Source organism: Centruroides vittatus, unplaced genomic scaffold (genome assembly GCF_030686945.1).
Source record: "Centruroides vittatus isolate TY-2023 unplaced genomic scaffold, ASM3068694v2 contig_875, whole genome shotgun sequence".
Lineage (NCBI taxonomy): Eukaryota > Metazoa > Arthropoda > Arachnida > Scorpiones > Buthidae > Centruroides > Centruroides vittatus.
Window position 1 is genome coordinate 1,740,675 of NW_027122567.1, and position 19,539 is coordinate 1,760,213.

Genomic DNA, 19,539 nt, shown 5'->3' on the forward strand with positions numbered 1-19,539 from the left:
TGGTGCAGAAGCTTCCACTCTCCTGAAGAAATTATCAAAAAATCATCCAATAGCAAAAGAATTCCAAATTTCTCTGATGAAAGCTTATACTAATACAGCACAGCATATGAAACAGAAATTACCCCTTAAAAATTCATATCTAATTAGTTTTACAGCATTAGATCCAGAGCTAAGAGGTAAAACCAGTACAATATTAGCTTTTGAAAAATTATCATCTTTTATGTCCCATATTTTTAGTGATAATGAAAAGTCAAAAGTAGAAGCTGAAATAAGGTTATACCAGAGTGATATTGATATCACCAAAGAAATGCTCTACACATCTGATGAAAGTGGAAATCAAGTCAAGTGTACAATTGATAAATATTGGTCTAAAGTTTTTAATTTAAAAGATGATTTCACAAATGATTATAAGTATCCTACATTGGCTAAATTGGTCAAAGCCTGCCTTAGCTGCTTCCATGGCCCATTAGTGGAAAGTGCATTCAACTTAATGGATACACTTGTCACTGACTATAGAACCTCTCTTAAGATTGATTCCCTAGATGCAGTGCAGACTATTAAATATGATTTAATGGCTTCTAAAGAAACCTCATGTGAAAAATATGGCTCAAAAAATCCAATGACTGATCCAATTCACAAAGATCTCTTACTGAATATGAACAGAAGTTGGAAAACATATCAAGAGGACTTAAAAACATGTATTTCAGATGAGTCACCTATAAAAGTCTCTGAAAAACCTTCTACATTAGCAGAAAAGCAAACTGCTTCTACCTCTGCATGTGCAGTTCTCGAGGAAATTTCTTCAACTGTAAATGAGGAAAATAAAAGTCAACCTTCCTGCAATTATGAAGTTCACCACAAAAGAAAGACAAGCCCACAAACATCAGAAAATAAAAAAAAAGCAGCAGAAATTAGATAATTTTTTTTAAAGAATTAATTCAGGTAATTTAAAATATTTACATAAAATGTAGTAGTTTATGTTTGAAAATTTATGGTTATTAATTTTGCAAAAAAAGTAATTCATTGAACTTTTATAATTAGGTCATTCAATACTTCATAATTGTAATTTTTCATTTCTTCCCCCCTTCTCGAAACTCCAAAATGTCGGTAGTAAGTTCGTAAAAGTTTCAGAAGATTTTTTGGGGTCCCACAAACACCCCTGCATATAGGAAGAGGTGTGACTTTAAAGATCAAAATAAAGAAAATTACATTTATTAATACAATTTTAATTTTATTTTGTTTAATCACAAGTAAAATATCAAATGAATCTAAATGAACACATTGTCCCACAAAAATTACTGGCATTTTAGACTTTAAGGAAAAATCTTGTAAAATCAACAACATAATTTATTCATGTAAAGTTGGACAATCGTAAACTTTTTTTGTCAATTCTTAACAATCAAATCCATTCTCTGTCGATTACATTTATGAGTTTCTCCAAATTCTGATTTCCAAATAATCATCTGTTTTCATGTGGGAATGGATTAAAACTTATATCGGGCTCCCATGTGATTTTGGAATTTCAATCTGAAATTCAATTCAAAAGCTTTGCTTTTCCTATTGCTATTTATCTTTACGCCCAACAATATACAAAAATGATTGAAACGACCCAGATAAAATACTTGTGTTTTTAAATACAAGAGAATGAGCACCCACTAAAAAATGCAAATATGCGGTTCACAAAAATTATTTGAAAAAACGCAAAGAATCTTTCGCTCGCACATATAGGACGACCTAGGAATTTCAAGCTGTGATAAATGAATAAAATCTTCATCTTATATGCAAGTAAATACAGTATAAAGATTTGTAAAAATTCACATTTTATTGCAGATTAATAAAACTTCACCTGCTAATTAAGTGATCTCTTTTCTATCAAAACAATGTTTTACATTCTCTAATCAAACTCTATTTTTGTCGTATATATTTCATTTTTTCAGACTCTCACATCATTGCCATTAATTTCATTAACTACTCTCAAAAGTTTATGTTATCCATAATGCATTTTCTTTTTGACATGCACATCCATCCCCATTCACTGACATACTCACATCAACCCATGCCTCGAGGTTTCACAATCAGTCCCCACTTTGAACTTATATTTTAATCTATGACATGACCAGTAGTATGATCAAATGGTCTATTATTAAAATCTTTTGTGTTGAACAATCATTTTTATGTGAAATTAATTGGCTTAATGTGCATAAAAGTAAAAAATAGTAAAAAGTTTCAAATACATTTATAAAAAGTTTACATTTTGTCACATGACTAATTATTATTGTGTACTTCACTTTGATGATATTCATAAAAAAAATGTTAAAAATGTTGAATAAATGCATGGGAAGTGTGAAATGTCTACCAATACAGAGATCTACATGGCTTAGTACTTTGTTAAATGAAAAGAAAGTAATGTTTGATAGATGTCCAAAAAGGTAGCATCATCATCATTCTTCTACATTAAATAGTCAACCTGAAAGAACTGTAATTTGGCTTGCCCAAAATTTTTTAATCAGGATAAATTGCATAGCGTTCAGCCAATAATAATTTTCATAAAAATAAAAATTACATATGATGATAAAAATGATACATATATCAGAAATATTTGTTATGAAGAAGCTTTGTGTTGTACATTAAATTTTTGGGCTGCAATTTGAAAAAATTGTAGACCTGTAAGGAAAGATGGACAGACAATAGTGGGAATTTAATCTTGAGAATGGAGTTAGATAGATGAAAGATGAGACCAGATATGAAACTTTAGGGGCAGGAGGTCCCAATTAACTATATATGAACTTCGGATACAAATCAGAAGTTGTTTTATTTCAATTTAAAAATTTCCCCTGAAAGGTGTTAGTAATGGAATCGTGCTGGTCATCTATCTAATGGAAAAGTGTGATGTACAGGGACAAGCCACTACTAATTCGAGGTGGAGAGCATATATTTTAAATATATAAATTAAAAATATGATTAAAGATTGTAGCCTGGCATTTTGACGATGTCAATAAATAATTACTTATTTCATTTAAAATGTTTACAGCATTATTCTTCAATAAAATATTTTAATTAGTAATTTAATTTAGTTTCACTTTATTAAATATGACGTAATGCATCATTCTTGACTGGGATATTTACTAGTACATTTTAAACAAATCTGACAAACATTATTTGAATTAACATTATTAACTGCATCAACCTTAATGCGAATGATTCTGTTTACATATAAAAGAATGAAAAAAATTTTTTATATTTACAGATAAAAACAAAAATGTAAGATTGACACAATATATAAAATAGTCTTCACCAAGCAAAGTTATCTGTATTTCACTATTAACAGAAAGACTTAAAACATCTATTTACTGATATCAAATTAACTTATTGCAGTAATTTTCAAAATAAATTTTTTTAATAATTGTATTCATATTTCATTTGTTGTTTTGGAAATGTTGGGGGGAAAAGCATTGTTAGCTTTATGATGTGATACATCTGACAATCATCATTATTCCCAAAAAATTACCTCAGTAAGAGGTTAGAGTTCATAAAGTAGATGTGTGTTTGACACTAGCTAAAATAGTAGACTGTAAATCAATTAACTGCAATTAACTGTTTTACAAACTGTATTCAACAACTATTAAGTTTGTATTTTTTACATTGAAAATAAAATGTTTGATATTCTAGATAATTATTTTTATTGATTTCTAACAATCAAATTTTTAAATAAACAAACAAACAAAAGATGATTAATGACATCTAACTCAAATAATTTAAATAGAAAAAAAGAGTAGGGTTTCATTTATGAATGAAAGATGTCATTAGGTAGATAAAAGATTGCTTAGTTAACATATAAAGTTTCATCAGTTTGATGAAAAGCAGAATTTTGTGAAAGCCTTCAAAGAAATCTGTTATCTAACCTATCTTCACCCAAATCCATAGGAGTCTATGACAATGATAGCAGGCTGTGAAAGATGAATTAAAACAGCCTAATATTTATATATATGTGAGAAGTTTTTCAATAGGGATAACATGCACAAAAACAGAAAGGCATGAAATGATAGGAAGCAATGATAGAAAGGCATGGCCAAAGTAATTTATTTTTGTAATTAATTTTATTAATTAACTTTACATCAGTGTCCAAAACAGTAATAGAGAAAAAAATTAGGTTGGATGAAGAATGAGAAACATTATTACATAGACAATATATTTCTTAGTAAATAATGTTTTATTAATCTGCAATGCAAAATAAGGTTTTTAGAAGCATTTAAATTCAGTTGTTTTATTTCAGCTTATACAGATCTGAAAGTTTTGGCTCCTCAAGGTTAGATACAAATAGATTAAGTTTAACTTTGTACATTGTTTGCTAGAGGCAATGATTCATTGAAATTTCATTCTGTATTTTATGTATGGTAAGCAAGTATTTGTTAAAGGTATGATGTTTAGTATTACATCTATTTTTAAGAATAAATATGATTGCTTTATAACATACTACACTATACTAAACGTTGTTATCTATTATTAACCATTGGATTCATCATAAATGAGCCTTATATTTGCAAAACTATTCATGAATATTCATCTAACCAAAAGTAATCAAAATGATGAAGATTCATAAGCATTCAAATTTCTTTTATGATTCATATAGTTTTATCCAATACACTATAATCATTGTAATCCATTACATTACTTTTCATTTTTTATTCAAAATAATTTTAATTTCAATTATATATCTAAGAAAGTCTATCGAAAATTTCTTGTTAGAATTTCCATTTAAATATTTGAAGAATAGTTTGAACTACTAGTAATAAATTAACAAATAATTAATATTTTGTATTAATTTATTTATATAAAAATTATTTGTTACTAATTTAAATAATTGATAGTTTTTGCCCACAAAGGATTCTCAACACCTTCATGGTGTTTTGGTAAGTTAAGCTTTCTTTAGAAATACATCTAGTTTAGTTATTTTAAATTTTTAGAAAAATTTAAAAAATTTGAAAATGTTATTCAGCTTAAATTGATGTATCATATTTCACTTATAAGGAATCCATTGGCACAAATGGAAGAAGAGAAAAGAAACCATGATGAAAATTTAAAACATAAGGTAAAAGAAATGGAAAATGTTTTTGAATTCAAAGTAAAAGAAAAACTTCAAAAATTAAAAGATTCAGAGGCAGAGGTAAATATCATTTTATCATTAATTACACAGGTCTGCAAAAAAATTTTTTTTCAGCTGCATGGGATATTTTTGCTGAATTATGTTTTAAAGATTGGAGATTCTAAAAATGACTTCCATAACATCCCATCATATATAAGTTTTTTTTAATCAAAAATTTGTTTTTATTTTGCAAAAAACCTATTTATTACAATGAACTAAATATATTATATTTTCTTACAACTAATCAAAAAATTGTTTCTGATATTTATACATAATTTTAGATCTACTCTTTTTTCTTATGAAACTGTTTCTTCTTCTCTTTGATGCTTCTCCAAACTTGTTTCTGATTTCCTTCTCTGGTTTCTCAATTGAGCATCCAATAGTAGTTAGCTAACATATTGACATCCCATTTTCCTTTGTAACATCTCTCGATATCACGGACATCCTGGTGAAATCTTTCACCCTGTTCTTCACTGTAGGCTTCCAGGTTTTCGGGAAAATAGTCAATATGGGAATGAAAGAAATGAACTTTTAAGCTTCATACGCTGCCAGCATGCATTGTACAATGGTTTTGTAGTCAGGGTTCTTAGTATTCCCCAAAAACTTATGCACTACATTTTTAAAAGAGTCCCAAGCTTCTTTTTCCTTTTCTCCTATTGTTTCCAAAAAGGGATCAGATAAAAATTTTCTTTTGTCCGGGCCAGTGAAAACTCCCTCTTTTAACTTGGCTTCAGACAGTTTCGGGAACTTGGAACACAGATATCTGAAACAATTCCCATCTCTTGGCGGTGATTTGACAAACTGCTTTATGAGCTCCAATTTAATATGAAGAGGTGGTAACACTTTTTCTGGGGAACCAATGTTGTATTGATGATGTTTTTCTCTGCCAGGGGTTAAACTGTCTCATGGTGGCCAGTCAGTTTTTGTCCAGTGCAGTTGTCTCACTCTACTATCCCATAAACAAAGAAAGCAAGGATATTCTGTATAACCTCCCTGCTGACCCAACAACATGGTTAGTATTTTGAAATCTCCACAAACTATCCATTGATGCTCTTGATATTTGATTTTCTCAAGAATTGTAGCCAAGTCAGTATAGTTTTCTCCCATATGAACCGAGTTTGCCATAGAAAGAGATGCAAATACATTTCCATTATGCAACAAGCCTGCTTTGAGGCTAGTTTTAGATGAATCAACAAATATGCGCCATTCTGATGAATCATATTCTGACTATCATGACTTCTGAGCCCATGAACATCATTACAATAAACCAGATTGCCCTCTTTGGAGAAAAACTGAGTAAATTCTCTCTCTCGATGCCTGTACCACGAAAATGAGGTTCCAGATGATAGCAGGTTTTTGTTTTTTAGCCTTGATCCTAGCAATTCAGCTTTATCTTTTGAAAGACCTAAGTCTCTTACTAGGTCGTTAAGCTCACTCTGAGAAAAAAGTTGAGGTCCTTCGTCAACAGAAAATTCTGAGCTAGATTCATCCTGGGAAGCTAATGTGTCTGAGTCCTTTGACTCACTCAGGATGTCATCTAAATTAGAAGGTGGCTGTGGAACTGGTATTTCAGAACCATGGGACACTGGACAAATAGCTGAGTCAAGATTAGGGTAAAATATTTTATTTTTATTTTTTGTATTAAATCCTTTAACATCTACTGAATGGAAGTAGCAGTCGGTTGTGTGATTTTTCTGTTCACGCCATATCATAGGAATGCCAAAACGAAATGAGTTTTTATTACCCGTAAATCACAAACGAAGATCTTCCTCGCATCTGCTGCACACCTTATGCGGAGCCCATGCTTTGTCTTGATCTCCAAGTTTCAATTTGAAATATGCAAAATAAGCTTTTCACTGTGTATTCACCACAAAGAAGCTGTTGGGAGAAATTACACAACCTCTGCGAGCCATATTCCAGAAATAAAAATATAAGCACAGTAGCATTTGAATGCTGGATATAAACTGAGTGTGGCATTAGATGGCCAGCAAGATACTGAACTTATTTAGCTTGTTGAAATATGATCTAATCTAACAGCAGGTCGTTTATATTTATTCCTAGTATCCCAGATAACATGTTGAAACATGCTGAACCTCACCAGTAATATTACTCACTATCAACTTTTAACCTGTTTCTACACAATCATGCGACCTTCCACCTAATGCTAAAACTACTTAACCCACCTCCCTTACCACTACTCTCTTCAACCACTAACATTTTTTTTTTTTTATTGCCAAGTCCAGCTATAATTGGTAGAATGAATATACAAAGTCTTTGTTTTAAGGCCATTTTTTAAATTAAAAAAAAAGAATACTAAATTTTAAGTTAACTAGGAATTTTACACTAAATACAAACAAAAACTTGAGTGTAACAAAAAAAAATTGACGAGATGGAATTTTTTTTGGTATTTTTTTTTTTTTTTTTTTTTTTTTTTTTTTTGAAGTTGAAAACTGTAAGAAAATGTATAAAAATCCTATGCAGTTTTACTAGAGTTGTACTATACCAATTTTTTTCCACTTTGAACAGATTTAAGCATTTTTGTAGAGTTGTACTATACCAATTTTTTTCCACTTTGTGAGAGTTGTACTATACCAATTTTTTTCCACTTTGAACAGATTTAAGCATTTTTTCTCCCATCTTCAAACTATACCAGATAAATATCACACTCATATTCATTTTGTATAGTGAAATCATTTTTACACAAGTAAAGTAAAAATTATTACTAGGTTTAATCTAAATTCATCTAAAATAATTCCAAATAGAGATGGAAATTTCTGATTGTAAGAATTGAGAAATATTTGATTCTCATCATTCTGAGAAATTATGCTAATAATTCAAATACTTCTTGGGTGTGATTCATATGAGCTCACATGACAATGAACAAGCCAACTGGAGAACCAAGAACTAGTGTTTCACTGTGTCATCAGAAATTGTAATTGCATTACAGAAATACAGAAACCAAGTTATTCTGTGACCTGACTTCAAGAGGAATTTTAATACTCTAATTAATCATTTACCTAAATCTCTATTATGAATAATGGTAATCTGAATTGATTCGTTATGCTGGCAATTGAGATAAGGCACAGTATTGTACAGTATGTACTGTACAATACTGTGCTGTTACCCTGTTACTGTTATTTATTTATCAATTTGCAAGAAGCATCTTACTGATTATTTGGATCTGTCACAGCAAACAGGTGATCATGTAGTTGATTGCAGTTTGATGTCAGTGGGTGAGAGAAAGGAGGGCAAGGGTTGGTTTGGATAATTTAGCATTTGGTTAATCAAAGTTCTACTGTACTAGTTAGTTACTAACTAATCTATACAGGGCAAGTTGGTAGCACTGTGTTATCTCATTCTCATTGTTTTCAGAGAATTACATTTGTTGGTTGTTCTTAAGAAGTGGATTCTCAGAAATGCATTCGATTCTTGAAAATACTCAATTCTATTCCTAGTTAATTCCAACAAAAAGCTTGTGTTCATATGTCCCCTCATCACATCAAACCTTTTCAGAAAAATGAAGATTTAAGTCATTCTCAGAATACAGTTTGTTGAAATCGTTTCTCGATGATCTTTTTCGGATCTCTTCGAAGATTCTCCTTATATAAGGGATGTTGTCTCTCTCTCTTTATATTAGTGGGGTCTTTTCTCTTTCTGTGGGCCAGCTTCATCTCCCTTTGTCCCTCTAGATGAGCAGGAGCGTAACTTTTGCACGTCTACCTTCACCGAGAGTCCAACCCAAAAATGAACCTTCTTATCGTTGTAGTAGCCTCAGAGCCTTCACTTCCCATTGTTAACGTGGCTCATGGAAAGGGTTACCCCACCACAGGAAGTAATGTTAATAGCAAATTTGAGAAAACAAAAGGAAGAAGAAAGAAAACTTAAAACTAAACTTATATCTAATATATACATTAATATGGCATATTGCCACAGTGTTCTGTTTGACCATTATACCTGGAGATGATTTTACTTATTTGTTTACAAGTGGAATCTTTAGTTTCTGCTATATTTAGATTAAATTATATTCTTTACACTCAAAAATCTCTTGTTTTTATGTTAGACAGGTTTCTAGCTTACAGTAAAATTTACTCTTAGAGTAAATTGTTTAAAATACAGTAAAACTTGAATAAATATAATGAAAATTCAAGTATTGTTTGTTTTGATGTTTATTAGTATAAACTTAGTTTATATATTTTGTAAAATATAAATTTTAAAAATTACACTTTTATAGATAAAATTTAAGGTGTTTTATAATGCACAAAAAATTATATATACAGGGTGTCCACAAATGTTCTTTCCAATTTTGAAAATTTATTATTCAGATATCTGTAATGTACTGTACATACATAAAATGAACACTGAAGCTGAAAGGGCAACCCAAAAGGTTTATTTACACACAGAAAGTAACTACTCATGGTGCTTGTGTTGCATTTGATAGCTTGAATGATATTATACTGATATTCAACTTCTCATCATATGTTGCACAGCCTCAATTAGAAGAGGATGTTCAGAATTTAGAGTTCCAGCAAGAGAGGGCTCCACAATGATGTGAAATCATCATTGTGGAAGTGAGTCATACCTCAATCAATATTTGTCGTGAAGTTCAATTGGGCATGGAGTCCCTGTGGCATGTGGCCTCCCAGAATATGATGCCTCTGGATTTCTTTCTATGGAAATTTGTTAAATAAATGATTCCCGTGCAAAAGTTGATCCTGACATACTGACCAATGTGTGGTAAGATTGTTGAATATCAGTATTATTATGTCATTCAAACTACTTGAGATGCTCATGTTGAACTTGACTACTTCCTTTCTGTCTGATAAACTTTTTGAGTTGCTCTTTCAGCTGTTTGATTCATGTCTGTACAGTACTTTGCAAACTGGCTGAGTAATAAATTTTCAAAAACTGAAAGAACATTTATATTTACCGTATATATCATTTTTTCATAAAAAGAAATTGTTAGACCATTATCCTTCAAAACATGTGAATATATATGCACATAACTTTTGAAATTATCATTTTCTTGAAAAAACACTATCAATGAAAGTTTATTATTTTTTAATAGAGAATCCAAAAAATCAAAAAAATCTTGGGGATTTCATTTGAAATTTTAAAGTTGCCTTTCACCTCCCCAAAAAAGATGAGAATTTATTTTTGCAAAAAAGTTTCCCTCAAAAATATTAAGCCTTCATTCTTATCAATTTTTTTATTAGAAGTACATTTTTCAAGTTATTGACTTAATTTCTTACATGAAACAGCCTGTATAGTTATTTAAATATAATAATAAAATTATTTCTTTCAATTATCTTGATGTACAACAAAATCAGATTAATATTAAAGTCTTTAATTATCACTAAATTTCTGGGCTCAAACATTTTTGAGATATTTTGTCTTATCTTCAGATCATCACTAGTACAATTTGAATAAAAAAAAATTAACAAAACAATTTTGAATTTATTCTGATTATGTTTTATGATAGAGCAAGCAACAAATAACATTCTGTAACATATTATTTAAAACTTCTCATTGTGCATCATAGAGTTATGTTTTTAAGTTAGTTTCCTTAATCCATCTGTAATAAGCATGTTTTAAACAACAATAAAACATTAAAATATATCAAAGAAATAACAAATATTTCAAAAATGTATTAGTTTAGAGACATGTTACACTACTACACTATTAATTTTAATGCCTATAACCACAGTTCAAAGTTGCTAGCATTTTTCTTCCTGTTTGTAGCAGAGTCAAGATATACTATTATTAAATCTTCTGCCATTCTTTTGGAATCACTTTTAGACTTAAAAGAATAACCTCTACTTTATCTCATATTACTTCTGCTTTTTTATTCTTCAAAAATTTCACTATTATTATGTTCTGTCTTCCTTTGGCTCCTAAAGATTTTCATCATTAGATGAATTTTGTTGATTATGACTCCATTATAATAATTTTAAAAAATGATCTTGACATACATTCTGTTAACTTCAATTTTTTAATTTTACAAAGCTACAACGACATATTGAACAATTAAATGCAAATTTGGAAAAAGAACATAAAGAATTGGAAGAGAAACGTCGTGCCTTTGAAAAAGAAAAATCTTTAGAAGAGTAAGTGTTTTCATTTAATACAGAATAGGTTTAATTGTTGATATTTCTATAAATCAAAAATTTATCTAGCCTTGAAGATTTTTTTAATAAAGCATTTATATATAATTATAAAGGATATAGAATACATGTATAATGCAAAAATAAAAAATTAAAAGCTTTATTCAATTTTCTGAATATAAATTGAATATGGATTATTTAAAAATTATTGTAGTATTTGGAAATAAAAATCTTTAAACTTTTTAATAAAATAATAATATTATGGCATGAATGACATATATAAATATTACATTGTAAAATATTACAGTACCTTTAATTTCTACTTGTAATAAATTTTATATATCTAAATCTTTGATTAATTAAATAATGTGAGTGTATCATAATCTTATTGTTAGGTTTATAATAGAATATCTTACTTCTAGGTTAACCCAAACAACTACTACAAATCAAGAAAAGAAGAGAGAAAAGAAAAAGTCATTATTCTAATAATAGTACTTAATTTATTTATATTGTTGGTAACTAAACAAAAAGATAGTTTACTCTTTTATCATCCATTTTTTCATCTAAGGAAGATTGTCTTCCATTTACCAAAATATGTGAACATAAAAAAAAGGAATTTTGGATGCTGCCACAAATATTTTATAACTAAAAGAATTTAAGATTATTAGGATCCCATTACAGGCATTGTATGATACTGTACAGATTCAAATTGTATCCAGGAAAATATGCATTTTTTTAAAAGTACAATTTTAAAACCAGATGAATTATATTCATTTTGGTGAAAGTTACTTTTGGGGTAAGTTTTAAAAAAAGGGTTGTGACAGTCTCTGCTTTAAAAGTAAAGGAATTTGTTATTGAGCTGTTAACAACAATTATCAATATTTTACAGTTTATTTTGTTATATGTCTGCTATACCCATATACTGACAAGCGCACAAGCTATTTGTTTTTTTATTATATGTTTATATAATTTAAAATTTTGTTAAAATATATTATATATAGCGACACTAGTCAAAACCAGCATTTAGCTTAACAGCAGCTATTGTTCATTTATTTGCATTATTATTATTTAATTTCAAATTTGCACATTTATATTAATTTTTTACTTTTTTTTATTATATCTACTTAATTTTTTTAATGTGTTCTGGAATTTGAGACAGAATATAAGTCATGAATAGTTAACCATTTTGTATAAACTGTCTGAAACATTATTCAAAATTAAATTTCATTTTATTTTTTTTGACACAAAACCTCCATGGTTACGTATTGTATATAGATCTGTTGGTGTCTTTAGTACTTATATGGCTAGTCAGGGCTTTGGCTCATTTGTGCTATAGTTGGAAGTATATTTGTGTATCATAAAATATGTCAAGTTGTCTTTTGTATTGATTTTGTAACAATAAAACATCTTCAGATCATCATGTCTCTATTATTTTAACTGTTGAAGATTTCTATAGTGTGCAGCATTTCCAACAAAAATTTTCATAGAGATAAACTTGGGATGGAGCATAAATTTATATGGAATTTTGTTTTACATCATACCTGCTGACATACAATCTGTACATAAAACATACTGTACTCATATCATATCATATGTACAGTACAATATCAAACTATCATTAGTCTAATAGAAATATTTTGTTTTTTGATAAGCTTTTGAATTTTTAATTTAGTTTCTTTACTTAGGACTTAACAAAGATGATTTCTATTCATTTACTTAATTCGTTTTATTCTTGCAGCCTTTCTTTCTTTTGTATATGAAAATTCAGAATGAGGTAACAGTATTCAAGAATAATCTGATTATTATATGTATATTTATATAAGTATTTAAGTAGGATAATTGTTATGATATTTTGCAAATATTTAATTCCAACTCAAAGAAAAAATTATTCTTCTAAAGATACTTTTTTCCAGAATAGAGTTAACGTTGGTTAATTAATAAGTGAAAAGTCAGTATTGATGTCTTCACAAGAAATGTTGTTTAAGAAAATCAGGATTGTATCATTGCAACCTTCTAATCATCAATGAATTTCTATTGTGTATCAGAAATTTTGAAAGTGGATTTACTAGACAGTTTCCTTTTTTTGTACATTGTGGTGGAGCATTCTCCTTTGTACACATTGAAGACTGCACTTTGTTGCACAAAGGAGCAAATTGTTGCTTAGGTGCAAGATTTTTGATATATGGCTGAGATTATTGGAAGGTTAAAGTATAACTGTAAAAAAATATATTAAATCATTATTATTATAAAATATCTGAATTTCATACATTTAATCATTAGCTAATTCAGTTTATGTAACTATATTACCATTATAAAAATAATCCTTCAATAAAACCTTTAACCGGCGTGGGGTGTGATTAAATTGTGTACGCTAACGTTTTTGGATCCCTCCCTGGGTCCATCCATATTTGTTTATATTACCATTATTATTATAACAGAATTATGCAAATTACTGGAAAACTTTTTTACTACTATTAATAATTAAAAACTGGATAATTCATTTAACAATATAATAGAAATCAGTTATCATTATAATTTTATTTAGGTTGTATCATTAAAAAAAATTATAGAAAGTTGATAATTTTTTCAGCTATTCTGTAGAAAGTTTTAAGCATTAACACTTAAGACTAAAAAACAGATTTGGAGCCATGAATTTTTTTCAAGAATATATGGCTCTAACTCTGGCTCCAAAGCCTTGATATTGTGTCCTTGGATGGAGAACTTTAGAAACGGAAACCAAAAACAGGAGAGTCATTCATCAGATATAACTTCTTTTAGCCACATGAGTTATTGTTACAAGGAAAAGGTGCTGTTAAAAATCTGGTATAGTATTGGTTGACAGAAAAAGAAAATTAGTTAAGACAAGACACTATCCAAAGCAGTTAACTTCCAAAGCAAAATATAAGTTAAACCTATCAGTTATGGTCACATGCATAAAACATTTATTGATCACTAAAATTGAAGAATTGGCATATGATGGCCTTTATCAATAATTTAGAATGTATAAACATTTTTACTGATTACGTGGCATTATATGATAAGGAAGGTCATCATTACTTCACACACCTCAAGATTTTGGAGGCAATGAACCAATCTGAGTTCTTATACACAAACCAATCAATGATGCTGTTGTATGTCTTTCTCTCTCTCAGTCTGTAATACAAAGTTCTAATTTAATTTTTGTTTTGTTTTAAACAATTATAGTACCATACATACATTATTATTTCTTAAAATGTATATTTATATAAAAACCTCATAGAATATAGAATGTAACTCAAATATATTTTAGCTTGTATTCTGTTTACAACACTTCCTCCAGGAACATAACCATGTTGTGAATCAGAGGGCACCTGTATTTGTAGTGTTAAAATTTCCATAAAGAAAAGAGAGTTATACAGAAAAAATTTAAAGTAAATTAAAACAGAATGCATGTTTATAGTTTAATTAAATGAAATAAAAATAGATCTTCATTCAGAAAGATAGTTTCTATTAATAAAAATGTTTGTGATATTCTGTGTATTTATTTATTAAGCTTAAAAATACACAGTTAACAGTTAAGAATGAAATAAAAGACATTTGATATGATTAGACTATTTATATTAGAGCATAAATCAGAACAAAACTTTATAACTCAGTTCAAAAAAGAATGAAAAATATACGAGAATAAATTGTGTGTTTTTAATATATATAATTTACTCTTAAAGTAAGATATTAAATATGTGCTTTGCAAATAATAAAAGCTATAATTGTTTGATTTGCTAATATATTTAATGATACTCATGTAAAGAACCATGAAACTATAGTATATGAATGTGCAAACCTTTTATGTAACACAAATTTTTACACACACACAGTTCTGTAAGTAGTGTACATTTTAGGTATGATATGGTTATCTATATTTTTTGTAATATTTTAAATTACAGAAAATATTTATTGAATGAAAAAATTATGGTACGTGGTTCATAAAAGTAATTAATATTAACTACTATATATTTATGAAGTACAAAACAATGGTATTATTATTTATATCTGCTTAAATGATATTGGCTACGATGATTATTCTGAAGTTACTGTTAAACTGTAATACTTAAATTTTTTTAAAAATTTCCTTCATGATAAACAGGAAAACTTTTCATAAATTTCATTCAAAATAATTATTGATGATTAGAGATAACTTACCGATGTCTCTTGTGTATTTATCTATTCATTGTTTTAAAATAGAAGACTATTCAAACTACATCAGACAGGTGATGAAACGCCTCACATTATATCAAGTTCATACAAATTATGAAAATATTTCAAGAAATTATCTGAAATTAAAACAACAGTGCACAGATAAAATTAACTACAACACAGTTAAAATAGTCAACAACAACAATTTATAAATAATGTTTAAAACAATTCTGAATAACTTTTCATAAAGAGTACAGTAGAACATCGATTATCCGACTCAATTTGGGACTGGGGTTGGTCGGATAACCGAAAAGTATGAAAAAATGCATTATTAGTATATCCCATGTAATTAGTATATAGCTATTAACCTACTTCGCCTTGAATTTTCATCGATGTTAACCTAACAATTTTTTTTAAATAATACCGTATTTTACGGACTATAAGACGCACTGTGCTTTTTCTTCGAAAAATTGCCTCCAAAATTCAGGTGCGCCTTATAGTCCGTAAAATACGGTAATCGTCGCTATTGTATCGTTAAAAATTATTTCTTTATTTTGCACAAAATAAATACAGTACTGTACTGTATATTGAAAAATATATACAGGGTGGGCCAACGAAAAGGAAACGGCAGAGTGTTCGTGTTCGTCCAAGCAAATCGCTCGGCAGGTCGATTTTATTCTGGAGGGGACATCTCTTGCAATAAAGTTTTTTGCGATTCTGAAAAGACAACAAAAAATTTTAAAAACTCATTTATTTTGTATTAACTAAACAAACATTTATTTCGAAAAAAAAATGTTTGTTTAGTTAATATTCAGATTCCCAAAAACTTTATTGCATAAGATGTCCCCTCGAGAATAAAATCGACCTGTCCGAGCGATTTGCTTGGACGAACGCGAACACTCTGCCGTTTCGTTTTCGGAGGCCCACCCTGTATTTTCGGGTTACATATTTTACATAAAATAGGTCTACACATTAGAAAAAGAAGTCCAAAATTTTCTTTTTCTTCACAGCTGACACTCGTTTTTTGCCGCTAAATCTCACACACGTTTTAAAAACAGCAATTGGATAGCATCATTAAATAAAGGGTACTGTACGTTCGTTAAGTCGAACGAGTTAAACGCGTTAATAACGAGTCGTTCGAATAGTAGTAGTCTCGCTCAGTGCGCATGCTCCGCGGTGATGACGTATCGAACGAAACCCTAACGAAGCTCACGAAGGAGAGTTAGTTTACTTCGTTAAGAAAATGGCGCCCGACGATATCGATGTTTCTAGATCTACTCGAGTGTTTAATTAACCGGTTGAAGACTGGTGGTGAACTCATTGATTAGTGACCACTCGTCATTGGAAAATTTAGAGTCTGAGTCAATGTCTATTAAGTCTTTATGGATGCAAACTTTTACACTGTAGAAACGTTCCAGCATGCTGAGGAGACTGTTCCACCTAGTGCGGCAGCCAAGAATCAAGCTCAATTCTTTGCCCTTCGCTTCTTTTACATATTTTTGCACAAACATATCATCTTTGGTTGGTGATATTTTAAAAGTCTTAACAACTTTCCGCACTTTTTAAAGAAGTTCGCTGTATCGCGGAATCACTTCAGGTTCAGTCGATGTCGGTTCAATGACTACTACTAAGTCTTCATTGGTCTCCGTGTCTTCGTCATCATATTCGTCACTTTCGTCTATCTCTGTGTGTTCTACTTCTTTTTGATCTTTCTTTTTATACAGAACGTCTACCACAGCTAACTGGATTCCATGTGCAAAGCACAGTTGCTGATAGCAAGGCAAGAGTCTACCAACTTTCACCATAAAGCTTGTGCCATCAGTAGTGATACCAATGGTGTCGGTTTCAAAGTTTAAGCCAAATTTTTTCGACCGTTCTGACACTAATTCAATGCAATGTTCGGCAATGCAGGACCCGTAAATTCTGATCAAGCCAAGATTAAAATGAGTCTCTTTATGGTGCACGTTGAGATTTATGTATCTGTGATTTTTTGAGATGTCCACTCATGAAAGCTTAACGAAAATCTTTGATACTTTTCTTTTAAATTTGCGAATTTTTTTATTAAATCTACTTCGATAGTTTTCGCATAATTGGTAATCATCGATCTTATGGTGTTGGGAGAAGTTGGCAATTGGAATCCATTTTTGCGAACAAACGTCTTAAATCGGAAGATGTACAAAATGAACTCAGTGTAAAACCATCCTTGTAACCATGGCTTCCATCGAATTTTCTTTTACAAAATAGACATCAATACTCTTCTTAGCCTTTTTGTTCGGTATAATATCTACTTCTTGATCATCGACATATTTTGATGTAGTTGCTATTGCTGTGGGAACTACTGTATCTGTGTATTACGAAGTGGTAATTTGCTGCTTGCAGAATTAACGTTGACGCAGTGTATCTTTTGTAGATGGCCTTTTAAGCCTGTCGTTGAACGCTTACTAATCAGCAAAATTTTTGAACACAATAAGCATTTTGCACTTCGACTATCATTCAATTTTTTAAAATAGTCCCACAAGTTTTTTTTATCATCATTCTCACCACATTTCTCTTGCTGACTTGGCTTTGTAAGAGACATTATTCAGTACGAATTCGAATTGTAGTTTTATTATTATTATGTAACTGTGAACTGACTGAACTGGCTTGATATCTGAAAAAAATTAATTAAAAACTTTGATTTATAAACATACATACTACATATCTGATAAATTTTATCGCCAAGCAGCTGAAGCAGCACCAAACTAACCAAGTTTGATCCAAATCGTTGAAACCGTTTTTGTGGTAAATAATTCAATTTTCATTTAAGATCACGTGGCGTATCACAGACGCCCCTGGCGTTTTTTAGTCACAATTTTTCCGAAATTTTAACAAAATTCAAAAAATTCAAGTTCTCTAATTTCTTCGAGCTGCGAAAAATGCAATAAATAACGTTTTTATTGCGCGCCGAATTTACTCGGGGAAAAAAATCGAAAAAGTGCCGGCGTCTCGCAGCCGAAGCGGCGTTCCATCACGTGATTCATCGACGTCCCAACTGACCGTAAATTAGAATTATGCACCAGGACTAGGAGAGGAGCTACTTATTTTATTTAGCACGAAGACACTTTATTTAGCGAGAGTGGAAAGTCAACTAGCAATTAGATCAGCAGAGGTAAAAGGGCGGGCAGTCCGGTGTAGAGAGGTGTGGCACGTGCTGCACTGAATGGCAACATCGCTCTCGCTGCCGAGCGATAGCGCACTTAGCAAAGCGGCAACGCTCGCAACGTAAACTTTTGCGCCATTATTTAGAAAGTTAATTGAGTATTTGCGGATCCAGCAGGCCGAAAAATGCGCTGGATCCGGTAATTTCAATCCCCAGTTACAAGCAGTAAACAGTAATTTTTTTCATTACTGCAAATTAAATTTGTTAGATCATAAGACAATGCCCGTTTTTTGAAAGCACAAATCTTGTATACATTCAGATTGGTATGTAATAAACTTTACTTGCGTATTGAACAAAATGACGCTTTTAATTGTGGCTGCCGACTTCACAAGAAATGAATTTTTTATTGGAATCTCAAAAATAATTTTAATTCACTGAAACTATTCAAAGAGAAAAAATCAATGGGATCGGGTAATATATCCAATTCTTTTTTAATTTAAAACTCTAAAAATCTTCAGGTTAAAATTCAAGTAAAAAAAAAAAACTACTCTTTTGTATCCGATTTCGAGTGAGTTAGCTAGCATGCAAACAAATAAACAACGAAAAGTGCTATACTTCAAGAAACTTCTTATTTATTAACATCCCAAACGCATTTCGCAAAAGCCTCATCAGTGGGATGAGGCTTTTGCGTAGTGAATTATTCGTAATCCACAAAATCCGTAGTGAATTATTTTTGATATAATTCACTACGGATTTTGTGAAAAGGTGCGTTACTTTAATTTTATTGTCAACGTCTGTTAGCAATATTCAAAGTTATCAGTTTCGGTAATCTTAATTTACTCAGCACATTAAAAATAAATATTGTTTGCTAATTCTTTAGGTAGCCTATTATTCTCTTTATGCTGTTGACTTATGACACAACTGTCAAATTGGAAAAGATACTAAAAAGACGTCATGTTTGTACTGTACATTGGCTCCGTAGG

At 30.0% G+C, this 19,539-nt stretch overlaps 2 protein-coding genes across 4 annotated transcripts in view; both read left to right on the plus strand.

The window, feature by feature from the left end:
- Positions 1-12,664, plus strand: part of LOC136982987 (septin-7-like) — a 91,718-nt gene extending 79,054 nt beyond the window's left edge. For 2 of the 3 annotated variants that reach the window (XM_067279581.1, XM_067279582.1), the window contains 4 exons: positions 4,869-4,910; positions 5,029-5,164; positions 11,147-11,247; positions 11,667-12,664. In XM_067279581.1, coding sequence (XP_067135682.1) covers positions 4,869-4,910; positions 5,029-5,164; positions 11,147-11,247; positions 11,667-11,730 — 343 coding nt within the window. In that variant the 3' untranslated portion in view covers positions 11,731-12,664. The remainder of the gene's footprint in view (positions 1-4,868; positions 4,911-5,028; positions 5,165-11,146; positions 11,248-11,666) is intronic. The other variant, XM_067279583.1, reaches the window with a different exon arrangement.
- LOC136982991 (uncharacterized) lies at positions 107-919 on the plus strand. The gene has a single exon (XM_067279589.1). It carries the CDS (start codon positions 107-109, stop codon positions 917-919), a length of 813 nt encoding a protein of 270 aa, XP_067135690.1.
- Positions 12,665-19,539: the final 6,875 nt, after the last annotated feature.